Source organism: Podarcis melisellensis, assembly GCF_964234715.1.
Source record: "Podarcis melisellensis genome assembly, chromosome: 10".
NCBI classification, from domain to species: Eukaryota; Metazoa; Chordata; class Lepidosauria; order Squamata; family Lacertidae; genus Podarcis; species Podarcis melisellensis.
The window spans coordinates 76,171,384-76,197,149 of record NC_138542.1 but is presented as its reverse complement, the minus strand read 5'-3'; the positions used below and the strand labels follow the sequence as shown (position 1 = coordinate 76,197,149).

General features: G+C 47.5%; 5 protein-coding genes across 7 annotated transcripts in view; 1 reads left to right on the top strand and 4 right to left on the bottom strand.

Moving 5' to 3' along the window:
• LOC309378680 (uncharacterized protein) overlaps positions 1-25,766 on the top strand; it is a 141,543-nt gene that overhangs the window by 63,950 nt on the left and 51,827 nt on the right. The gene's annotated exons all lie outside the window — the stretch shown is intronic.
• LOC309378764 (uncharacterized protein) overlaps positions 1-25,766 on the bottom strand; it is a 63,705-nt gene that overhangs the window by 16,133 nt on the left and 21,806 nt on the right. The gene's annotated exons all lie outside the window — the stretch shown is intronic.
• The window catches only part of LOC309378643 (uncharacterized protein), a 58,937-nt gene that overhangs the window by 15,907 nt on the left and 17,264 nt on the right, over positions 1-25,766 (bottom strand). The window lies entirely within an intron of this gene.
• LOC309379841 (uncharacterized protein) overlaps positions 1-25,766 on the bottom strand; it is a gene marked incomplete at both ends in the record, with an annotated part of 56,533 nt that overhangs the window by 26,189 nt on the left and 4,578 nt on the right. The window lies entirely within an intron of this gene.
• LOC309378779 (uncharacterized protein) lies at positions 7,706-10,364 on the bottom strand. 3 transcript variants are annotated; one of them, XM_081927443.1, is made up of 3 exons: positions 10,063-10,245; positions 9,083-9,531; positions 7,706-8,793 (listed from the first exon to the last, which is right to left on the bottom strand). In XM_081927443.1, the coding sequence occupies exon 3, from the start codon at positions 8,668-8,670 to the stop codon at positions 7,852-7,854; it is 819 nt and encodes a 272-aa protein (XP_081783569.1). In that variant the 5' UTR covers positions 8,671-8,793; positions 9,083-9,531; positions 10,063-10,245; the 3' UTR covers positions 7,706-7,851. The 3 variants fall into 3 exon arrangements, with proteins under 3 accessions (XP_081783569.1, XP_081783570.1, XP_081783568.1); XM_081927444.1 differs by lacking the exons at positions 9,083-9,531; positions 10,063-10,245 and adding an exon at positions 10,347-10,364; XM_081927442.1 differs by lacking the exon at positions 10,063-10,245 and having other exon boundaries at positions 9,083-9,755.

Below are 25,766 nucleotides of genomic sequence, written 5' to 3'. Positions count from 1 at the left end.
ATTGAGTTCTGCATGGAAATCAGATCAGACTCCGAGTTCGTGTCTTGGCAACATGACAAGTCTGTCTGTCCGTCGGGATCCCTGAGGATTCCTGCTCGCTGCCTTTTCCGGGCCAGCCGGAGAGATCCCTGGAAAGGGCGGATTTCTGGACTCCAGAATCCATCACCGCAGACCCCTTTCATTCAGGCCTAGAGATCTGCTCTTTCGCCCAGTCTGCTTGGATCATGGGGATCATCAATGGATCATATGGATCATCACTGGATCATCCATGATGTCATACCCGTCTCATGGGGGGGGGCTCAGGAAGAATCTCCTGTCATGTGACTGGGGGAGTCTGGGGGCTGACGGGGGTCAGAAAGGGCTGCTGTTTTGCTCTCCTTACTATTTCAGCTCAGGTTTTCCTGGCAGAAGTTACATTTCATCCAGAAATGGGGGAATTCATTGAGGAAACGGGGCTACGTTGCAAAGAGGCAAATTTGTCTACTTTGTTACCACCCAGTGAGTTGTGTTGCAAAGGCCATTTGCAGAAAGGCTCCTATTGTATCACCTGCGGCTACATGGCGGAGTCTGGGTCTTTTTGCGGAAATGTGTCTCTGTATATGCGCTTATCTCCGTGCATTTATAATGGCAAGACATTAAATCCCATGAGATCCACAAGCACCAGAACCGTAAGCCCACATAGGAGTCCAAAAGCACAGAACGAAGCAGCCCTTAATCCCTGCCTAGCTAGCTGTCAAAAGCTGGGTGTCCAACAACAAGAACAACAAGAACATGTTTTTTGTACCCCACCCATCAGACTGGATTGCTCCAGCCACTCTGGGCGGCTTCCAAAAGAATAAAAGAAAAGATAACCCAACATAAATCATTAAAAGCTTCCCGATACGGAGCTGCTTTCAGGCGTCAATGGAGGTCATATAATGGTCTATCTCCTTGACATCTGGTGGGAGAGCGTTCCACAGGGCAGTCAGGTGTAGCAGGAACCCCCCCACCCCAATCATTCTGTTTGTATAAACTTCACACTCACACACTACATACGCCACATTTCTGTTATAAATTCATAGAAAATCAACCATACATTGGATTTGCAATGTTCCATTTTTATTTTTACTCCATATGACAAGAACTAAGAAAGGGGGGTGGCTTAGTCCTGGTCAGCCATAATCCCTTCACTGTCTCAGCACATACACTGGAGCCCTGCCCATGCCAACCCTGATGATCCCAGACAGAAGACAATCAAGATCACAAAGAACCTGCACATGGGAGTGGATTCAACCAAAGGACACTGATCAGATCTTCCCTCAGGGGGCAGGAAACTGCAAAATCCCCTTTGTCTCCTGGAAGTTCCTGGAAGTGACTCATGGGGAGGGGAAAAGGAGGAACCAGCCAGGTGACAAGACACTCAAGTTACCACCAACTCCTCCCTCAGCCCCTCCTTTCTGTAATGTATGCATGATGTCTCTGGGGGTGGGCTAGACTTAGAGGAGGGGAATTTCAAAAGTTTTTATAAGACCTTGCACACTATTCTTCTGGGTCTTTCCTCTCTCCTGCACGTGAGGGGAATACCCTGTTGCAACAGTTCAATAAAGGCCAAGCCTACAGGCTGCTGTTTTGCTCCAAGTTATCCTGGTTGGTGTCTTTGTTTTGTCCAAGGGAGCCCTCGGATTTTTCCTGCAACAGTTGGCAACCACAAAGGGACACTTGGTTCTCCTGCAAAGGTGAGAGGGGAGATAGAGGGGATCGGGCGCCACTGGGCAACCTTAGCCCAGGGATCCTTCTTCCTCTCCCTGCCTCCTCTTTGCGGGCGGTAATCAATCGTCACCAAAAGCCCAACCAGGGGGAGCAAAGGCGAGGTCAAGCCGGCTAAAGAAAAAGGATCCCGGGATCCGCGGGGGACATCTTCAAACGTGAGTATGGTTTGAAGTAAATACATTGGGAGGGGGGTGGAGAAGCAGTGTCCCCACGACAGCTAGACTTTCCTTCTTTCATTTCTGGCGTAGCCCCTCGGAGTCGGCCGGGTACGCTTTAACTCTGCCTTTTTCTACCCCTATTCTCCCCTTCGGAAAGTGGCCAGGAGATCGCGGAACTTTACTGTCTGGCGTTGCCTCTCAGAGTCGTCTGGGTATGCCAAAACCTTTCTCTTTCTCTCCCCTCAATTTCTTACGCGAAACAGGTCCGGGGAAATTGTGGTACTTTTACTGTTTTCCGGCGTCACCTCTCGGAGTCGTCTAGGGACGCCTTAGTCTATCTATCCCTTTTCTCCCCCGTTTTCCGTCTTGGAATTGAGTCCGGGAAAGCGTGGCTCTTTACTGCTTTCTCTGACGTCCCTCTTTCGGAGTCGTCCAGAGGCGTCCTTCAAAGCTCTCTCTCTCTCTCTCTCTCTCTCTCTCTCTCTCTCTCTCTCTCTAATTATGCAAACAAAGCTGCCCCTGCTGCCTGGCGACCTTTGTTAGGGATGACCCGGGTACGTCAGAACGCAAGGTTGTTTGTTTCCTTTCCAAACCTTCATTTTCTCGGGCCTTAATCTGGCACTGCACTGCGCAAGCGTCCAGTAGAGGTTCCGAACTTAGTCTCAAAGGCTAGGCAGGAGGCTGTCGTGGAGGGTAGAGGGGGGAATTGGGGCCCCACACTAGGATTAGTCTTGTAATATATATATGCAGGAACTTTCTCGGGCCAAGGTGTCCCGTGGCAGACGGGCCAAGGTGTCCCGTGGTTGAAACTTTCTCGGGCCAAGGTGTCCCGTGGCAGACGGGCCAAGGTGTCCCGTGGCTGAAACTTTCTCGGGCCAAGGTGTCCCGTGGCAGACAGGCCAAGGTGTCCCGTGGCAGACTTTTGAGCTAAGGATATTGTCAGGAGTTCAGGAAGAGAGGCGCAGATGAGGGAGGAGATAGAGAGCGAGGGGGAAGGATCCCAGGGCGACGAGGAGGAGGATGACAATGACCCGAGGTGGTCCATGAGCCCGTCCAGTGAATCGGAGGATTCCCAGAAGGGGGCCCCCCTGGTCAAGACAAGGGGGGCTAGAGGGGGAAGCAGTCAGGAGCAGGGGAATGAAGGGGGAACCCCCAGTGGGAGTTACAGATCGGGACCGGCTTCTCCGCCGGGACGGAGTGAAGGGGGTGGAGTTACCAATGTGTCAGAAGGAGCAGGACAGGAAGCAGAGAGGGAAAGGAGATCGGGGCAAGACGTCCTGCCGGAAGGGGCGGAGAGTAGTACCGAGAGCAGTGTAACTGTTGAAAGGAAAGTCAGGAGCAACGTACGCGCGCCAAGTTCAAATGTGGAGGCGCGCGGAAGTGAAGAGAGTCCTGGGGAGGAGCCTGGTCCCAAAGCGCGAAGGAGGGGGGAGCAGGCGTCAGAGGAATCAGCCTCTGAGGAGTCCCGGAGGGAGGGAACACAGGGAGGCAGAAAGACCCTGCGGAAAAGGAAGGAGAGGAAGAGGTGGACCAGCACAAGCCTCTTAAATTGGTGCAGGGGGGGTACAGATTCAGAGGGGACTTCTACGATCTAGGAGTAACAGATCCGGAGCCACGGAGCTTGGATGTAATGCCAACAATGTTCTTCAATAAATCCTTTTGTATATAACTTGGACTGGACTCTGGTCTCTTGTGAGCTGGGACCACGGGTGGCTCTGACAGATATTTTCCCCTTTCTTCTTCTTTTCCCACCCCTCTCTTCCCTTCGTGTGTGCCTCTGCCCCCTCTATCTCTAACGTAGGAAGAATGGGAACCCAGGCTTCCAAACATTATGACTGGACTCCTCCAGGCGATAAGGCTTTCGCAGAGCCTTCCCGCCAAAGGGAGGACTCTGATACCCCTCTCCAATTTGTCCTCTCAAACTGGAAGGAGCTGAGAGGGAGGAAAGGACTCTCAAAATCCAAATTGAGAGACCTTTGTAACATTACGTGGGTCGCTTTTACCCACCACCTGGAACCCAGGGCACAGTGGCCACCCCAGGAATCCTTCAACAAAATCAGGGTTTGAACCCTTAGGGAGAGCTGAACACATCAAATTTGTGTTGTTAAACTAGAACCTAAAGCTAGAACATGAAACCGTAAATTTAATGGTGCTCAGAAGGCAGTAGATATAATAACAGCCCAGCCTGGGAGCCCACGCATTTGAGATCTTAGCTTTTCCAAAAAGAAAAGAAAAGAAAAGAAAAGGATAAGAGATATACTCAAACGTTACAGTCTGATGTTGCCTTTCGGAGTCGTCTAGGAACATCAAAACCTTTCCCTTTCTCTCCCCCCAATTTCTTACACGGAACGTGACCGGGGAAATTGTGGTACTTTTACTGTTTTCAGATGTTCCCTCTCGGGGTCGTCCAGGAACGTCTTAATCTCTCTATCCCTTTTCTCCCCCGTTTTCTGTCTTGGAATTGAGTCCGGGAAAGCGTGGCTCTTTACTGTTTTCTCTGACGTCCCTCTTTCGGAGTCGTCCAGAGGCGTCCTTCAAAGCGCTCTCTCTCTCTCTCTCTCTCTCTCTCTCTCTCTCTCTCTCTCTCTCTCTCTCTCTCTCTCTGTCTCTCCTCTAATTATGCAAACAAAGCCGCCCCTGCTGCCTGGCGACCTTTCTTAGGGATGACCCGGGTACGTCAGAACGCAAGGTTGTTTGTTTCCTTTCCAAACCTTCATTTTCTCGGGCCTTAATCTGGCATTGCACTGCGCAAGCGTCCAGTAGGGGTTCCGAACTTAGTCTCAAAGGCTAGGCAGGAGGCTGTTGTGGAGGGTAGAGGGGGGAATTGGGGCCCCACACTAGGATTAGTCTTGTAAGCAGCGCTGAGGTAAAGGAATTCCGGGTAGAGAGAGACCCGTGGTTTGAGGTTCCGGGCAGAGAGAGACCCGTGGTTTGAGGTTCCGGGCAGAGACCCGTGGTTTTGTTTCAGGTTCAGGTTTGAGATTTCCAGAAATTAATTCGTGGTTTATAGATAAGTAGGAATTGTGTTAGTCAAGGGTACTTTGAGTACTGAAAGGATCCTTTTCTGTCCCCCCTTTCTTTCCCATTGCCCCTCCTCCCTTGTGTGTGTGCGTCCACTCTTTCTGTCTTTAGCGTACTTCGTTAATGAAAAGGAAAAAAAAAGCCTAATAATAACATATGAGAGAATGGGAGCTCACTAAACACCCTAGCTGGACTCCTCCTGGCAACAAGGCTTCCATGAAGCCTTTTTGCCCCAGAGAGGATTCTAATATGCCCCTCCAGCTTGTCATCTCCAATTGAAAAAAATAAAATAAAGGGGCAAAATGGTCTTTCCAAGTACAAAGTACGAGACCATTGTAACTTTTAGTGGGTGGATTAGGCCCACCACCTGGAACCCAGGGCACAGTGGCCACCCCAGGAATCCTTCAACAAAATCAGGGTTTGAACCCTTAGGGAGAGCTGAACACATCAAATTTGTGGTGTTAAACTATAACCTAAAGCTAGAACATGAAACCGTAAATTTAATGGTGCTCAGAAGGCAGTAGATATAATAACAGCCCAGCCTGAGAGCCCACACATTAGAGATCTCAGTTTCTCTTGAAAAAAAAAAAAGGATATGAGATGTACTCAAAGATTTGGAAATATTAAAAGGGTTTGTGTTTACATTGGCTCCGGCATCCACAGACTGTTCTTAAATGCACATAGTTTTTAAATTGCAAGCATGCTTCAAAATTTTAAATCTAAGGAAGCCATGTTGGGCCTCATCAATCTTAAACAGGACCAAAAAAATAAATAATTTTTTTTTAAAAAAAATCATTAAAATGAAGTGTGCAAATGTTTGTTCTTTGAGAGAGGCTCCAAGGAGTCTTCCTCCGAGTAGCTTGAGTGAGGAGTATGATTTTAAGTTGATGGTAGATAATGTTATGTTGCAACATTTGAGTTTATGAGTTTATATCCGTGTTCCAGTATTTTTTTCCAGTATTTTGAAATGTGCTGTGAAGAAACTAATGTTTCTGCTGCAAAAGCCTAGTAGAGCCAACTGCTCTCTCAAGCTAAAATGCAGTGTATGTATTTCATTAAGCATCTGCCTATGAAAATGTGTTCTTTCTAAGAAAATTGGTATTAAAATTAGTATTAAATGTAGAGGCTTCCATAGCCAGGAAAATTGTCTATCTGAGTCCAGTCCTGATATCAGTCTCTATAAGACTTCCTGGCCTCTTTTCTTAGAAAATGCCCCCTTGCTTCATTCTGTCTCTTTCAGGGGTTTTTTTCCCTTCTCCTTCTTACTTCTGTGCCAGGTAAATTTACTCCCAAGTAAGCTTCCTTTAAAGGAAACTGCAAAGGGGGGGGCATAGATTAGGCTTACTATTTCTCTGCAAGTTCATGAAAAACTGTCAATTTTGTATTCCTTTTAAATCAAATCTACGGCTGTTTTAACTATGTTTTATAAGAGATCCTCTCCCTCTTAGGAAAAATGTTCACTTCAATCTTCCTTTAAAGATAATTTCTCTAGGAACTTGAAGGAAGCAAACTCACTCAAACTATCTCAAGATCTGCAAAAAACGGTTCTGTGTAAAGTTGGCTACTTTTCTTTTTCTCTTCCTTAGTACATGATACGAGCATAGATGTTTCCTTTCCCAGTTGAAAATCTGTACTTAAATGTATATGTCCTTTTGGTAGTGCAAATCTTGCTTTGAAATCTTGCTATGAACACTGTATTTAGGGTTGGACTAGATGACCCAAGGGTCCCTTTTAGCTCTCCCAATTTGTGGCTGTGTGGAGGGCCATGTGTCTGCAAGCATGTGATGAGTTGAAATTCAGCCCAACTTTGCTCTCAGTCCACATACTGCTTGAGCCTTCCCTGTAGAATTTTAAGCATAACCTTGCTAGCGTGTGAAATGAGTGCAATTGTGCGGTAGTTGGAGCATTCTTTGGCACTGCCCTTCTTTGGGATTGGGATGTAGACTGATCTTCTCCAATCTTCTGGCCACTGCTGAGTTTTCCAAACTTGCTGGCATATTGAATGTAGCACCTTAACAGCATCATCTTTTAAAATTTTAAATAGTTCAGCTGGAATACCATCACTTCCACTGGCCTTGTTCTTTGCAGTGCTTTCTAAGGCCCATTTGACTTCACTTTCCAGGATGTCTGGCTCAAGGTCAGCAACCACACTACCTGGGGTATACGAGACATCCATTTCTTTCTGGTATAATTCCTCTGTGCATTCTTGCCACCTCTTCTTGATGTCTTCTGCTTCTGTTAGGTCCTTTCCACTTTTGTCCTTTATTATGGAAATCTTTGTACGAAATGTTCCTTTCATATCTCCAATTTTCTTGAACAGATCTCTGGTTCTTCCCATTCTATTGCTTTCCTCTATTTCTTTGCATTGCTCGTTTAAGAAGGTCTTCTTGTCTCTCCTTGCTATTCTTTGGAAATCTGCATTCAATTTCCTGTATCTTTCACCATCTCCCTCGCATTTTGCTTGCCTTCTCTCCCCCGCTATTTGTAAGGCCTCATTGGACAGCCACTTTGCTTTCTTGCATTTCCTTTTCATTGGGATGGTTTTCGTTGCTGCCTCCTGTATAATGTTACGAGCCTCCATCCATAGTTCTTCAGGCATTCTGTCCACCAAATCTAAATCCTTAAACCTGTTCCTCACTTCCACTGTGTATTCATAAGGGATTTGACTTAGATTGTATCTTACCGGCCCAGTGGTTTTTCCTACTTTCTTCAGTTTAAGCTTGAATTTTGCTATAAGAAGCTGATGATCTGAGCCACAGTCAGCTCCAGGTCTTAAATACTCCATTATAAATAAAGCACTTTCTGCAGTCTTTTCATTCAAACTGCTTCTCCTGAGTTTGTTGATGGTTTGAAGGGTTTCATTTCTTAAAGTTCTTCCTGTCCATGAGTCTGTTGATTCTGAACTTCCACTAAGAGTGAACCTCTATCTACTTTCCTGATATTTATAAGGTTTGGCTTTTGTGTGAGTTTGTTGACATAAATCAAGGGTTCCACTCTGACTGAAGCTCTTTCCGCACTCCATACATTTAAATGGTTTCTCTCCTGTGTGAGTCCGTTGATGTTTCCTAAGGCTTCCACTATGACTAAAGCCTTTTCCACACTCCATACATTTAAATGGTTTCTCCCCTATATGAGTCCGTTGATGTTTCCTAAGGCTTCCACTGTCACTAAAGCTCTTTCCACACTCAGTACATTTATATGGTTTCTCCCCTGTGTGACTCCGTTGATGTCTTCTAAGGCTTCCAATTTCATTAAAGCTCTTTCCGCACTCCATGCATTTAAATGGTTTCTCCCCTGTGTGGGTCCGTTGATGTCTTCTTAGGTTTCTACTATTACTAAAACTCTTTTCACACTCAATACATTTATATGGTTTCTCCCCTGTATGAGTCCGTTGATGTGATCTAAGGCTTGTATTACAACGGAAGCTCTTTCCACACTCGATACATTTAAATGGTTTCTCCCTTGTGTGAGTCCGTTTGTGCAATTTAAGGTGTCCACTCTGACTGAATCTCTTTCCACACTCCATGCATTCAATTGGTTTCTCCCCTGTGTGTGTCCATTTGTGCAATTTAAGGTTTCCACTCTGACTGAAGTTCTTCCCACACTTAAAACGCTTTCTCTCTCTGTGAGTCCTCTGGTGTGTTCTAAGTTTTGCATTGAAAGAGAAGCTCTTTCCGCACTCCATACCTTTAAATGGGTTCTTTCCTTTTTGTGTTTGTTGATGTGAACTATGTGTGCTCATTCAGTGAAGCATATTCCACATTTCACACATTTTAATGGCTATTCCTAATGAAACGAACGGTGCCCTGTCCCCTGCAATTCTGTCTTCTCCATCCCCTTTTTCAGAGTGGGCAGAAAGGAAATCCTGTTTGGGTTTCAGGAAAAAGAACACAGAAAAAAAGGACACATCAACCGCCATTAGCACCTTCTCCTATTTCAACATCTCCTACATTCTCCCATGTCCTCCCCATGTTCCCAATTTTTAGAAACTGAAAATGGTATGATGTCGAATGGTAGTAATGCATCAGCAACCTTTCATAATCCTCAATCATCTTTAATAACACAGCATGATCTTGGAATACCGTTGTCCTGTGAGACTGCCTTTCAAATCAAGTTGTTGCCCCCGTTTCCACCTCTAGATCTTCATGAATCACCTGCACAGTCCCGCTGACCTCAGGAGGTTGATATGCACCATTTTGGGAGACCCAGGCCTTCATCTCTTCCAGGGACTGTGGTCTGGGTCAGTCAGAGAACTAGTGACAAGGCTTGGTGCTTGGGGTCAGCTGAATGGGTGCTCAGGGATGCTCCTGTTCTTGGAGATGGACCTCTGTCTACATGCCTCACATTGCATGGAGAGAGCAAGAGAAGCAGAAGGAGAGCAGATGGCAAATGGGAATCCCAGGCGGAAACACCCACCCCAATGGTTCTTTATAATCATGATGTGCTGCCTGATCCTGTGCTTGTCTTCTGACAGAGGACTATCCTAATCTGGCACTGAAAAGCAGGATATTCAAGGCAAGGAGATAACTGTACTTAATGGTAGGTAGCCATATTGGTCTGACACAGCTGAAGTAAAAAAGTAATAAAAATAGTCCAGCAGCACCTTAGGATCTTGGGAGAAAAGCAATGAGAAACATAGACAGCATCTTAAAAAGCAGAGACATCACCTTGCCGGCAAACGTCCGTATAGTTAAAGCTATGGTTTTCCCAGTAGTGATGTATGGAAGTGAGAGCTGGACCATAAAGAAGGCTGATCACTGAAGAATTGGTGCTTTTGAATTCTGGCACTGGAGGAGATTCTTGAGAGTCCCATGGACTGCAAGAAGATCAAACCGCTCCATTCTGAAGGAAATCAGCCCTGAGTGCTCACTGGAAGGACAGATCCTGAAGCTGAGGCTCCAATACTTTTGCCACCTCAAGAGAAGAGAAGACTCCCTGGAAAAGACCCTGATGCTGGGAAAGATTGAGGGCACAAGGAGAAGGGGACAACAGAGGACGAGATGGTGGGACAGTGTTCTCGAAGCTGCCAGCATGAGGGAGGCAGTGGAAGACAGGAGTGCTTGGTGTGCTCTGGTCCATGGGGTCACGAAGAGTCGGACACGACTAAATGAATAAACAACAACAGCAGCACCACCTTAGGGACCAACTAAGTTTGTTCTAGGTATAAGCTTTCGTGTGCATGCACACTTCTTCATATAGTGAAGGGTAGTGTGAGATGGCAGTAGGAGTACCTTTCGGAGAAAAACCCCACCCCACCCTCCCACAATATACAAGGGTCTGGTGACATCTGTGTCAGTGTATCTGAAGAAGTGTGCATGCACACAAAAGCTTATACCTAGAACAAACCTAGTCTATAAGGTTCTACTGGACTCTTTAAATTTTTTATTTCAACTGCGTCAGACCAACACGGCTACCTACCTGAATCTAGACGTCATGGGGTGTTGGGGAGCAGTAGTTCCTTGAAAGGAGTATGAAACAAGATTTGGAGTACCCCTTAGCCTTTATTTTTAAATATGGAGGTCTGGCTGGAAGAAACATGGATCCTGTTGGGCCGGAGCCTCTCTGAGATTTGGGGTTTAACACTAAGGACAATCAAAAAGACCGGCAGAGAGGAACTGAGAGAGAATTAAGAGCCTCGGATGTGAGATCTCCAGGCTAAACAGAATATTGAGACTGATGGACATTTGTTGGGGACTGAAACTGGGAAAAGGGTGGGTGGAGTTTGGGAATCCAAAGGGTATACAATTATAATTTGTTCTGTTTTTATTTGGTTTTGCTATTTGTATGGAAATTGGGAAAGTCATGGAAGGGAAATTTTGGTCGACTTTAGGGAAAAATATTTAAGAATGAATAATGAGGTATAAGTATTGATGTTGAAGTTTGGATAAGTCAAAACTGGTTTTTAAAATGGGCTAAATAAAATGAAAATAAGGTTAGTAAAAAAAATTGAGGAAATGGGAGAAAGAAGAAAAGTAAAATAACAATATGTTAGAATAAATTATTAAGTTAAAGTGGAGAAATAAGTTAAGGATTTGCTGAATTGACAATTTAAATTGGAATACAAGAAGGGGAGGTGTGAGTAGGTCTGAGAAACAAGTTACAAGAAAATAAGTAATTGAAATTTTATGTTTTTTTAATTGTTTTTAAGTTTTTGAATTTTTGTTATTTTTTGTCTATTTTTGTTTTGTGTGGTTTATGAAAACGCCAATAAATATTCATTAAAAAAAAAAATCACGTCAAAGTGCAAGTAGATAAATAGGTCCAGTTCCGGTGGGAAGGTAAACGGCGTTTCCGTGCGCTGCTCTGGTTCGCCAGAAGCGGCTTAGTCATGCTGGCCACATGACCTGGAAGTTGTACACCGGCTCCCTCAGCCAATAAAGCGAGATGAGTGCCGCAACCCCAGAGTCGGCCACGACTGGACCTAAGCTGGATCGAGGCGGGTCGGGGCTGCTGATTCTTCTAGATCTGTCAGCAGCTTTCGACATGGTCGATCATGAACTTCTGGACCACTGCCTTGCCGACGTGGGGATCCAGGGCACAGACCTTCAATGGCTGCGCTCGTTTCTCTCTGGTCGGGGACAGAGGGTGGCGCTTGGGGGGGAATTGTCATCGCGCCACTCCTTGGTGTGTGGAGTACCTCAGGGTGCGATACTCTCCCCGATGCTTTTCAACATCTTTATGCGCCCCCTCGCCCAGCTTGTCCGGAGTTTTGGGCTGGGTTGCCATCAGTATGCCGATGACACCCAGCTCTATCTGTTGATGGATGGCCATCCTGACTCGGCCCCAGATACACTGACCAGATGTTTGGAAGCTGTGGCTGGATGGTTACGTGGGAGCCGGCTGAAGCTAAATCCTTCGAAAACAGGAAGTCCTGTGGCTGGGACGGGGCGATATGGGATTGGGGGGGGCAACTCCCATCTCTTGCGGGGGCGCAATTAGTGCTAGCACCATCCGTTAAGAGTTTGGGTGTAATCTTCGACACCTCCCTTTCCATGGAGGCGCAGATTGCAGCTATAACAAAGGCGGCATTTTTTCATCTCCACCAAGCTAAGCAGTTGGCTCCTTATCTCTCTCGCCCTGACCTAGCCACTGTGATCCATGCGACGGTCACCTCCAGACTGGATTATTGTAACTCGCTCTACATGGGGCTGCCCTTGAGACTGACCCAGAAACTCCAGTGGGTGCAGAATGCTGCAGCAAGACTCCTTACGGGGTCTTCGTTGCGAGATCACATTCACCCAGTGCTATACCAGCTGCACTGGCTCCCGGTGGAGTACAGGATCAGGTTTAAGGTGGGTTTTAACCTTTAAAGCCCTATACGGCCTAGGACCCTCGTACCTACAGGACCGCCTCTCCTGGTATGCCCCACAGAGAAACTTACGGTCTTCAAATAAAAACATCTTGAAGGTCCCAGGCCACAGAGAAGTTAGGCTGGCCTCAACAAGAGCCAGGGCTTTTTCGGCTGTGGCTCCGACCTGGTGGAACGCTCTGTCACAAGAGACTAGGGCCCTGCGGGACTTGACATCTTTCCACAGGGCCTGCAAGACAGAGCTGTTCCACCAGGCCTTTGGCAAGGGCACAGCCTGACTCCCTCCTTCGGCAATCTTCGCGGAGCTCTGGCCCAATGGCTGCCAGTTAAAGAAATTGGAGTTCTTGTTGAAAGTACACTAAAAAGGATAAACCAAGAGCTCTGGCCAAAAGTTTCAATACAAGGAATAATTCCTACTCGAGAGTTGAAAAGAAAAACGTGTATATTCTGCTAAGAATAACAGTTTTAAACTGATAGTAAATTTAAACACAACGTATAAGTACAATAGTTTTAAAATAATAGTAGATTTAAACACAACGTTTAAGTACAGAAATGTGCGATATCGATCTGCCGAGCTTGATCGATGAGCCGTGGCCGCTGATTGTTTTACGATCCCAATCAGCCGTTTACAGCTTCCAGCGTCCAGCCGCTTCCTTCTAGCTGCGCAATAAATTCTGCTGTCTCTTCAGCCACGGCTTAGCAGAGTAGCTTACAGCGGTGCAAAGCTGTCAATTTACTTCAGACAAGCATACAAAGACAGGCTTGTCTATTTACAGCTCTTTATTGCAACATTTCTCAGAACAACAGTCCATCACTGCTTGCAGCCATGGCAAGAAACATGTCCGTCTCTCACAGATACACAGAGAGAACTGGTAGCTCCTCCTAGCTTCCAAAAACTGACGTCAGCAGGTGACGCACTCCTCAGAACATTTAACCAGTTAAGTTCTGAACTCTCACAAGAAATAATGTAGTTTCAAATATGTAGTGATATAGTATAAAGGTACATAGAATACCAGTGCACAAACAATTGTTTCATACAAGTCTCAATGGCAGTCAAAAAGAATTCATATTATATAAAATCAGAATAAAGAATCAAATAGGGCCAAAGAGAAGTATCCGGAGTATGAATCAGATGTACGACTCAGTAGTGGTGACCAGGACAGGGCCCTGTTTCGGAGTAAACGCCTTCTTCAGCTGGTAATATCAAATAATATGTCAAAATAAATCAAGGTTCTCCAATACCATAAATCATAAATATAATGAAGTATATACATTCTAAAGTGTATTAATGCATATCATGATATTTGGTTCCATACCTCGATTTTTTAAAGAATATAAATCTGTCGGAAGTCTGTATCATTCAATTCTTTTATGTTTCTTTTTCCAACATACGTCTGGAAATGAGAATTTACAAGAGTTATTATTTCCAGTCTAATTGTTTGTGAAAAACGGACATCAGATGAGTGTTTTTTCTCACCTTAGATAAATGAATCCCAATTTTCTTGCGTTTCTCTGTGCATTTTCTATTAGGGAGTGAGATCATTGCCTTATATGTGTGTCTGTGGGGGAGGAGGAAAGGCTCTCCCTTCTTAAAGGTGTAAACAGAGAAGGGATATAAAGTCCAGGGTCATCTGTAGTGGTTTTTTAAAGAAAAGAATTGTAGTCTTGATGTTCATTCAAGCCCTTGGGGGACATCGTTTCAAACAGATGAATATATCGTGCTTCCTGTTGTAATAATAGTCTATCAATGTTTCTCCTGGTATATAAATCTACTTTTGGTTTCCAGATAATGAAGAAGACAAAATCATCCTCCGTATGTTTTTGCTGTATATAATGTTCCACCAGTGGGGCTTCTAGCACTCTGTTGCGGATCCGTGATCAATGTTCATTTATGCGTAGTTTAATTGGTCTAGTGATTTTGCCTATATATATCTTGTGGCATGGGCACATCCATGCGTACACACTATTCTTCGGGTTACAGTTACTAAAATGTTCAATCTGAAACTTGAAGCCGGTCTGTATGTTGACAAACTCCTTTACTTGTAGTGCGTATTTGCATACATTGCAACTACCACATTTGTAGTGACCTTTAATTGATGCTTCCGGGTATGTAAGTTGGTCCGATTTCACCAAATAATTCCTCAGTGACTGGCTTTTTTTTAGACTAATTATAGGTGGTTTTTGACATCCTGGGATGTTGGAAAACAAATGCCAATGTTTATATATGAGTTTCTTAATGCTAGAAGTATATGGTGTAAATTGCAGTGATGTGCAAATACGATCTTCTCTGGGTTTATCCGAGGTTTTTATAGCAAGAAGGTCTTTCCTGTTTTTCACTTCCGCTCTATCTTGAGCTGCAGCAAGAGTCCGTGATGTGTATCCTCGTTGTAATAAAGACTGTGTAAGTTGATAGGCCGCTATTTTGTAGTCATGTTGGAACGATGCATTTCTTTTTAGTCTTAAATACTGTCCATACGGTAAGTTGTTCAATAAATGTGGAGCGTGAAAGGATGAAGCATGTAGTAATGAATTTCGATCGGTCGGTTTATGGTATGGGCGGATCTTAAGTTGTTGAGAGTGATCTTTAAAGACTGTGACATCCAGAAAATTAACTGATGTGTCATGAATGGTCCCAGACAGTCGTACATTTGGATCTTGGTCATTGATCCATTGAAGGAATTGTACTGCTGTGTCTTGATCCTGTATAACGAAGAATAAATCATCTATAAACCGATAGTACTTGATTATTTTAGATCTGAGCCCAGCTAAGGCTGGGGAGGGCGGGATATAAATAAAATTTATTATTATTATTATTATTATTATTATTATTATTATTATTATTATTAATGGTGAGGGGTCCCTTTAGTAAAGGTAAAGGTACCCCTGCCCGTATGGGCCAGTCGTGTCCGACTCTAGGGTTGTGCGCCCATCTCACTTAAGAGGCCGGGGGCCAGCGCTGTCCAGAGACACTTCCGGGTCACGTGGCCAGCGTGACGAAGCTGCTCTGGCGAGCTGGCACCAGTGCAGCACATGGAAATGCCGTTTACCTTCCAGCTCTAAAATGGTACCTATTTATCTACTTGCACTTAAGGGTGCTTTCGAACTGCTAGGTGGGCAGGAGCTGGGACCGAACGACGGGAGCTCACCCCGCCGCGGGGATTCAAACCGCCGACCATGTGATCGGCAAGCCCTAGGCACTGAGGTTTTACCCACAGCGCCACCTGCATCCCATAGGGGTCCCTTTACCTATATGTACTGTAACTGCCCAGAGCGGCTGGGGGAAAATACTAATACTAGAAATTCTAGAGTGGTACCTCAGGTTACAGACGCTTCAGGTTACAAAGTTTGCTAACCCAGAAATAGTACCTTGGGTTAAGAACTTTGCTTCAGGATGAGAACAGAAATCGCGCGGCGGCAGCAGGAGGCCCCATTAGCTAAAGTGGTGCTTCAGGTTAAGAACAGTTTCAGATTAAGAACGGAGCTGCAGAACGAATTCAGTTCTTAACCCAAGGTACCACTGCACTATTATTATCATCTTGTAATTTTTTGTAGTTAATTTGGAATTTTTACTGCAATATCAGCTCACGAAAAGTTATGGGTGGAGAAAATCACAGGGTTGCCGTAAATTATAATCTCACCCACAAACTCTCATTCACATACAGTCTGCAAATTTGGGAAGGTCACACACCTCACCTGTGCTAATACTGGCAGTCTTTGGCCTGCTCAGGCACACCCGGTGTGTAGAGCCTCCAGCCCCAGGCACTGTCTATCATGAAAATGGCTCCTTTGACTGGGAAGATTCATGCAATCGTTGTCATCGGATGATGATGGGTTGTATCTCAGCTTGTCAGTCACTCTGACATTGCCTAGAAAGAATAGGGGGAACAGAAATGCTTTTGAGGTGCAGCTTCCTTATTAATCCTGAGAGCCATTCCATGGACTCTGCACCCCTGTTTCTGAGGACAGGTGTACATTATCCTCATCCTCAGTGGAAAAGAGTCTTAAAGATGGAAGCCTGAGAGAGAGGAAAAGGTTTCTGGCTGCTTCCTGGGTGGGATTGTGGAAACCAAGAGCCGCTTCTGAGAAGGCCTCCCCCCTCCCCTCTTCCTCTGGGGATTTCCTCTCCTCTCCAGGGGACCAGTGGGTGGACTGGGCAGAACCCCTGGGTCTCGGCAGGGCAGGGGCTCATGGGGTGGGAAGCTTGCAGGAAGGAAGGAAGCTTGCATGGAGCTTGCAGGAAGGAAGGGTGGGGGGACAGGACCCCCACTTTCCAGGGATCCCTCTCTGGTCGCCTTGAAGGGGGGCCAATTCCTGGGCGGGAGGGAGAAGCCAAGGCGGCCCCTCCGGAGATTCCCCGAAGAAGCCACGATGGAGACGCCCCCCCGCAAGACTGGTCTTCCTATCTCCCCACCCACCCTGCCAATGCTGCGCTTCCCTGCCTCGGGGATGCCCCCTCCCTTCTCCCCCCACGTCCTTGACCCCCTCCCTCTCTCCCGGAGTCTCCCCTGAATCCGGAGGCTTCCTTGGCTCGGGTCACCCCACGCCCTGCGCGCCACACCTCTCCATTCGCAGCCCCCCCCGACAGGAGCAAGGGAGTTACAGGGGGGGTCTCTATCCAGGCGTCTCTCGTGCCCCTTAACCCTTTCATGGTGTTACGGCTAAAATCTGGGTGCGGGGCTACACTGCCACCCAGCTCGTCGGACTAAGTGTCCGCGGGTCCCTGCGGAAGAAAACGAGCTCAGCTGGACAGGAGTAAAATGTGGAGATCCAAGGTTTATTGTGCAACAGGTTCAAGACGAGATTGAACAGCGAGAAAGGGGTGACATGAACTTTTGAAACTCCCTCCATGTCCCAGAATACAGTGCAAAATACATCCCAGTTACATCATGAATACATTAAGGAAAGGTTGGGTTACACAGATTACATCATGAATACATTAAGGAGAGGTTGGGTTACACCGGATTAACATAAGGAGGAGGGAGGGGGGAATATGCAGAGCTGGAGATATGCGCAGATAAGCGCTTCCTGAGTGTATGCATAGTCTGTCACCTGGCATTGCCCGAGGAAAGGTTTGGCAGAGTGATTTCACAGGATTAGGGTCTTGACACCTAACTTGAGGAATTACGGAGGACAGGGGAGGGGTGATGGAATCCTAGAGAAATTGAGCAAATATATTGTAGTGAAGAAGACATGCCCCCCCTTCCGTAATGTGAGAAGTTACTTACGTGGACTTATAATAAGACAAGGAGATACCGAGGTAAGGTCTATCACTTCTCTTTTATTATAACGCGTTTGCAAAGGCGGGCTCCCCGTCCCAGGGTGGTACGAAGAGCCCCGAACAATGGACGGGCAAGAGTATATATCCCTATTGCTGCCGCCCCTCATTCGAGGCTTGGCTTACAATCTACCTATCATCATAAAACATGGTACTAATACATCAACCATTCTACACTCTCTAAACCTAACCTTATTTAGAGACTCTTTCTACTTCCTTATCTTGTCGACCTGGCTCCCCTGCAGCCGAACCCAACGCTGGAATTTACAATAGCCCAACGCTGGAATTTACAACTGAGTTCGAGGCACACCTTGTTTTACTCCTTCTCACAATCCCCCCTCTTTTTGTATCTTGTCTCGAACTCACATAATAATCCTTGGGCTGCTATTTCTGCTTCCTCATCGGATGTGGGTACTGAGGCATATTGCATCTTCATAAAATATGTGGATACCTTCCGTTCTGCTAGGAGGGACAAAGAATTATTGATAGTTCTAACGAAGATTGGCAAAACGCATGGAAGTAGTACGCATCCTGCCGCAATTAACCCAATTAGGGCCACTATGGCCTGCAGACCAGGTAATTTAGGGAACCATGAACCAAACATATCCTTAAGGTTGCCAATACACATGAGCCGACCCAATTTAAAGGTAACCTACTGTAAGCATAGCTCTCACAAGCCCAGTAAAACCCATCGGGGGTTGTCCATTCTAGCATTCTGTTCTCCGGATCTAGGAGAAAGCTCATATTGGTAATATTTCCGAGGGGAGAGGGCCAAGTTTTATTATTATTCCCTTGACTCCACCACTGTTTGTCCTCCCATTGTCCTATACAAGGGAGTGTCCCCACATGCGTTCCATTTATTCGGCTGGTGTTCCTGGTGAAGCATTCTGTCCCAACTAGGTGATTAGAGATTTGCCATACCTCGTTACCCAAATGCTTATAAGTGTAATTGTTTTGTGTTTTATATACCTCCGTATAGTTTACCTCATGAGCCACCCATGGCCACTGATCCCCCATATTTGTTCCTCCACATACAAAACAATTTTTCACCGTTAATTCCTTGGCTATATTCTCAGCTAAACTTAGGAACATATTATGGGCTTTAGGGGGTAGGGGAAGGGTATTTAAATGCTGTACTTCTTCCTCAAAATCTTCGAATACTGATATGGGTTGTCTCGTTACCTTAGTTGTGTGTATTTGTATGATGAGATATCCATAGGGATCTTTTCCAGTTCTATCAATGCCTATACCTATGTGCACAAATTTAGGCGAAGTAGAAGGTCTCTCGCTCGCCCATAGACATACTGGGTTGCATTTTCCTGTGGAGCAGTCGGTGGAGGCCGCTCCCCTAGTGAGATTTATTCCCTCAGGGCCTCTATAGGTGGGCTGCTTATTAACTCCCTCTGTGTACCAATAATTATATACCCCGGCCCGAGCCCCCACGTTACTTCCTTTTATTCTCTGGAAAAGGTACTTTCTTTCCTGTAAATATGATTGTTCCCAACCACGATTTCCACACCAGACCCCTGCCCCTCCATTTAGGCCCTGTCCTTTATCTATTCCTAATACTTGCCAGTTATCTTTCATGTGTGGGGTTCAAATAGATTAAAGCTTGCCTCACCGTTGGGGTTTCTGCTAATTGGCACGTTACCTCCCCTCCTAATTTCACTTCACAATATTGGAGTATAACGTCCTCTATAAAGATGATGCTGCACCTTTCAGTACAATGCACACACTGCACACACCCTTCGCAATGTTGACAGCAACAGCACTCGAAAAAACACACACAGGTACAAAACAAACACATCACAGTCTAGGTGCGCCCTTCTGGATCCCGGTTCCTGATTTGGTAAGCGTAACTTTCAGCGGATTGTTTGGACTAGTCACTGCCGTCCAATTTTCAGGTGGAGCTCTTTTCACCCGGTGGTAATGGGTCCATCCATGCTCTCTGGTCCGTACTGCTGATTCGGTTGTGAGCAGGACCTGGTATGGGCCTTCCCAACTCGGGCTGAGTTTCTCCGTCCGCCAAGCCTTTATCAGGACCAGGTCTCCGGGCTGGAAGGTGTGCTGTTGCTCCAGGAGCGGGGGCCGCTGTGCTAGTATGCCTTGTCTGTGGAAAGATAACAGAGACTGGGACAGTGACTGCAAATATTTCCTGATAAACTGATCCCTGAACTCGATTTGAGGGTTTCCTAACACTGCCAGATATGGGTGACCCATCATCATCTCAAAAGGGGACAGACCGGTGTCTTTTCGGGGAGCCACCCTCATCCTTAATAGTGCCAAAGGGAGATTTTTCGTCCAAGGCAGCCCATTTTCAAGATATAACTTAGTCAAATGTTTTTTTATTTCCCCATTTGCCCGTTCCACTTTTCCGCTACTCTCAGGGCGCCAGGGCATATGAAAATTCCACGTGATCCCCACAGCTCTCATTACCTCCTACATTGCTTTTTGGGTGAAATGAGTTCCCCTATCAGAGTCTATGACTTCTATTATTCCATACCGAGGAAGAATGTGTTCCAGAATGGCTTTGCTAACCACCTGAGCTGTGGCCCTACGGCTAGGGAAGGCCTCAATCCAACCTGTCAAATGATCTTTAAATATCAACAAATACTTCTGCCCCCCCCCCTTTCTGGCAGTTCGGTAAAATCTACTTGTACTCTCTGGAAGGGCCATACCGCTAGAGGCCGCCCACCCCTTTCAGTTTTCCTTGCCCGGGCTTTGTTAACCTTTTGACATATCAGACACTTCCATGCGATGGCGTGCGCCATCGGCCACATGTCTCTACTCCAATACACTGACTTCACCAAATTCACCATTCCCTCCGTGCCTAAATGACTTCCTTCATGTATTTTCTCCAATATATTCAACATAGTTGATTTTGGAAGGACCATTTGCTTTTCCGGAGTCTCCCAACTTTCTCCTTTTCTTTTCCATCCCTCCTTTTCCATGTATTCTTTCTCCTTTTGAGTGAACACTAAATCTTTTACATCTTGTGGGTCAATCACAGGTACTTGCAGGACACATTGTTTAATTATTTCCTTCCTTGGTTCCCCCTCCGCCGCTTCTCGCGCTCGGAGATCAGCCCATGCATTTCCCTGTTCCTCCGGGCTGTGTCCTTTGGTATGGGCGAGGATGTGCACAATGCCTATCTTCCGAGGTCCCATCAGGGATTCTAGTAGCCGCTCGAGTAAAGCAACGTGTTCAATTTGTTTCCCATCCGCCTTTATGAAGCCCCTTTCTCTCCAGGTCCGACCGAAAGTATGCACCACTCCCCATGCATATCTTGAGTCAGTCCAGATTGTCACATCTAACCCGGTTGCCAATTCCAGGGCTCGGGTTAGCGCCATTACTTCACATTTCTGGGCTGACCACGTGCTAGGGAGGGCCCCACTCTCTATCGTCTCCCCGTCTTCCTTGACCGCTGCGTATCCCGACCTTCTTTTTCCTTCCCTCACATGACTAGATCCATCTACGAACCATCTTTCCCCTTCCGTTAGAGGTACCTCGCTTAGATCTTCCCTAACTTTGGCCATTAATTCTATATCCTTAAGGCAATCATGCTCCTCGAGTTCCCATTCTTGCCGCTCCCCTCTTAGGAATTCCGCTGGATTCAAATTTCTATCTGTCCCTATGGTTATATCATTTCCAGTTCTGAGTATCCCTTCATATTGCACTAGGCGCCTGTCCGTCATCCAGGTGGGTGCAGCACCTGTCAGTACCGCGCCTATCTGATGAGGGCTGTGCACTATCAGTGCTCCCCCAAAGGTCAATTTCCTGCTTTCCAATACTAATTCGGCCGCTGCAGCCACCGCTTGAATGCACGCCGGCCATCCTCTAACCACTGGTTCTAAGGTTGCGCTTAGATAAGCTACTGGCTGATATCGCCCCCCTCTTTTCTGAGCCAGGACTCCTACTGCCGTCTGAGCAGCCACTGTCACATACAAGTGGAACGGCTGCTGTAGATTTGGCAGGGCCAGAGCCGGACTAGTTATTAAAGTTTTCTTAATTTCTTCCCACCTGGCCTTATCTTCCTCGTCCCATTGCACCTCCTCTTGTTTTCCTGTCAGTTTCCTATTCAAAAACTGAGTCAACTTTGAATACTGATCTATCCACAATCTGCAATATCCCAATAATCCTAACATTCTTCTTACATCAGTTTTATCTTTAGGTGGTCGTAGTTCCATGATCCCTTTGACTCTATCTGGGTCTAATTGCCTTATCATCCCAAGCCAACAAAACCTGTCCCAAAGGACTATTTGGATCTATGGGGTCCTTGGTCCCATTACTGGGGCCCCTTCTACATGTACTCTGACTCTTTCCCATACTCTATTATGTCTCTTTTTCGTTCACTCACACAATCGCGCGGAATCGCCTGGCCGTTTCCCTCGCGGGAGAACGGAACCGCAAGCTAATCCTCCCGCCGGGGTCCCAGGCCCCCCGGTCCACACTCACGCGTCCGTTTGGAACCTCTCTTTCATACAGAGACCACACACCAACAACACCCAATATTCCCCCTCCCAGGGATATATTACCAAGATACTCACCCCCTTCAGTCTAGTGCCTCCTTCTCGGTGGCTGGTAAACTGGCAGGCGTCCCTGCAGGGCGAGGCAGTCCCCGACTGCAGCGGTCCCAGACCACCAGTCTTTCAGAATATCTTAAGTCGGTTCTCCGTCGTTTCAGCTCCCGGAGCCTGTCACCGCGGGCCCTGAGCAACAGATCTCTCCGCAAATCGGAGTGCCGGCTGATCCGTTCCCCAGCTCCCGCTGAGCAGGTTGTCGGGAGCCCCACGTTGAGGCGCCAAGAATTGTGAGAAGTTACTTACGTGGACTTATAATAAGACAAGGAGATACCGAGGTAAGGTCTATCACTTCTCTTTTATTATAACGCGTTTGCAAAGGCGGGCTCCCCGTCCCAGGGTGGTACGAAGAGCCCCGAACAATGGACGGGCAAGAGTATATATCCCTATTGCTGCCGCCCCTCATTTGAGGCTTGGCTTACAATCTACCTATCATCATAAAACATGGTACTAATACATCAACCATTCTACACTCTCTAAACCTAACCTTATTTAGAGACTCTTTCTACTTCCTTATCTTGTCGACCTGGCTCCCCTGCAGCCGAACCCAACGCTGGAATTTACAATAGCCCAACGCTGGAATTTACAACTGAGTTTGAGGCACACCTTGTTTTACTCCTTCTCACAGTAACAATGGGACGCGCGGAGCCAGGGGAAACCGGGCGAGGGGTCCGCCCTGCGAGGAAAGCCCCCTTCGCAGCAGGCGTGCCGGGATCCCAGCCCCACAGAAGGCGCTTGGGGAGCTGGCGGGGTCTATGGGTCCTCGTCTCCTCCCTCCTCCTCCCCCCACCCTTGGCCCCCTTCCTCTCTCCTGGAGTCTCCTCTGCACCCAGAGGCCCCCTTGGCTCACCCCTCGCCATGCGCCCCCATCTCTCCATCCCTATTGCCCCCCAAGACGAGCCGGGGAGGGACAGGGGGGTCTCTATCCAGGCGCCTCCCACACCCCTTAACCCTTTCCTGGCCCGCTTCTCCGCGCCCCAGGGAGTCCTCGTGGGTGGGCGCCCCATCTCCGCCCCTTCGCAGCACGCGTGCCGGGATCCAGGCCCCACGGAAGGCGCTTGGGGGAGCTGGAGGGGTCTCTGGGTCCTTTTCTCCCCTCTCCCCCCCGCGACCCCTTTACCTCTTTGTCCTCGCTCCCGATTCTCCTTTCCTTTCCTGCAGCATCGAAAGCCGCCCCCCTAGATCTACGGGGGCAGAGCAGCAATCCGGAGTGGAAGCTCCACTTCCTGGAGAAGAAGGCAGGGTGGGAGGGGGCTCATACCCACCATTCCTGGGACAGAAGGGCCGGATTGGATGAGGAGGAGGAGGAGTAAGGGGTGGGACGTTTGGGGGCGGGATCTGGGCTTGTGGGGGCGGGGTGAGAGGAGGAGGTGCCGGGAGGGGAGGGAAAGAATTGAGGGGGGAGAGGAAGGTTTCCCCCCCTCCCCTCTTCCTTCTGGATCAGGAGAGCGGGGGAGGGGCTGATCCCGGAGATCCAGCTGCAAAGAGGGGTCCCCCCTTCAAGTGCTACATCCTCCCCTCCCCCACCCCACGCCATGAGCTTGTTTTAGGTATTGGCGCTGTTCAAACCAGGAACGGGGGGGGCAGTTAAACGACCCCCCCAAATGCCAGCTCCCCACCCCAGCCTCTGACTCAGGCCAGGACAATGACCCTGGACACAGGCCCCGTCCCGCCACAAGAGCCAAGAGGCTCAGCAAAGCAGCCGATACAATTGGAGCCAGAAGTGGATTCCAAAATCTGAGGGATCCCTTGGACCAGAAACAAGGAGACCAGCCAGGAAGAGGAGAGCAAAAGAGCAGCCAGTACGTCTTGATGGAAAACTGTCACCACAGGACTCCCACCTGCCCCCAGGTGGAACAAGATGGAAGCCCCCAACAAAAGAAGACCCCAACTTTTATTAGCTGCTAATCCCCTGACCAAACTGCGGAGGCAGTGGAAGACAGGAGTGCCTGGCGTGCTCTGGTCCATGGGGTCACGAAGAGTCGAACACGACTAAACGACTAAACAACAACAACAAATCCCCCATGCTACACCCCCAAGACTACATCATGACTACATCATTGACACATCACAAAGAGGAGGGGTTGAGGGAGGAGTTGTGGTGGTAACCTGAGTGTCTTGTTGAGAGCCAGTGGGGTGTAGTGGTTAAGAGCAGTAGTCTCGTAATCTGGTGAACCGGGTTCGCGCCTCCGCTCCTCCACATGCAGCTGCTGGGTGACCTTGGGCCAGTCACACTTCTCTGAAGTCTCTCAGCCCCACTCACCTCACAGAGTGTTTGTGGGGGGGGGGGGTGGAAGGAGAATGTTAGCCGCTTTGAAACTCCCTAGGGTAGTGATAAAGCGGGATATCAAATCTAAACTACTACTCCTCCTCCTCCTCCTCCTCTTCTTCTTCTTCTTGTCACCTGCCCGGTTGCTCCTTTCCTCTCCCCATTATATTCCTGAGGACAAAGAGGAGTTCATGTGTTTCCTGCAACACATGAATCCCAATCCCAAAGAAGGGCAGTGCCCAAGAATGCTCCACCTATCATACAATTGCCCTCATTTCACACGCTAGCAAGGTTATGCTTAAAATGCTACAAGGAAGCCTCAAGCAGTATGTGGACCGAGAACTCCCAGAAGTGCAAGCTGGATTTCGAAGAGGCAGAGGAACCAGAGACCAAATTGCAAACATGCGCTGGATTATGGAGAAAGCTAGAGAGTTCCAGAAAGACATCTACTTCTGCTTCATTGACTATGCAAAAGCCTTTGACTGTGTCGACCACAGCAAACTATATCAAGTTCTTAAAGAAATGGGAGTGCCTGATCACCTCATCTGTCTTCTGAGAAATCTCTATGTGGGACAAGAAGCTACAGTTAGAACTGGATATGGAACAACTGATTGGTTCAAAATTGGGAAAGGAGTACGACAAGGCTGTATATTGTCTCCCTGCTTATTTAACTTATATGCAGAATTCATCATGCGACAGGCTGGACTGGATGAATCCTGTAATAAAAAAATTAAGGTTGATACGGAAGGGGGGCATGTTTGTCAACCCCCTTCCCAGAAGCCTTCAGAGGGTTCAAGGCGATGACCTCAAGGGCGCCCGGCCCTACAAGGACCCCTCAGCCCCCTCACTCTTTTGCACTAAGCACCACACGAAACCCAAGCCCCCCCAATAAAGTGCCCTTTCCCTTTCCCTGGGTAGACCGGAGGAGCGAGGAGCGTATTTTATGAATGAACAGACTATCTGCCTACGGGAGCGTCCTGACCAATCAGCCTGCAGCCAACGAAGCCTCCAGCCAATCAGCACAATGCATTTGGTCTGCAGTGTCAGCTCCTGCAGGCCTCATTCACCTTCTGACAAGCTGTTGACAGCTCCCTGCGGGGAGAAGAATGGACTGACGCCTCGTATCCTTGCTAAGCCCTTGCTAAGCCTGTCAAAATTGATACAATGTAGCAATTCGTTTCCCAAATGAGCTGCCACTGTTTCAAAGGGCTAAAAAAATATAAAAATTCATACAAAATCACCCGTACCACCGATTCTCTTGCTTTCAATGCCAAACTGCTCAATTTCCTTAGCACTTCAAGCCTGCCCAGTACCTTCCATAATCCCTCAAATGGGAGGTCACGGTCACGTACGCCCAGGAAAGACCTCATTGATGCCAAATCACCCAGTCTAGCCCTTCCTCCAG

What these genes read in the sequence shown, in the direction of transcription:
- LOC309378779 (XM_081927444.1), bottom strand. Translation starts at nt 8,670, where the DNA reads ATGAGCACACATAGTTCACATCAACAAACACAAAAAGGAAAGAACCCA.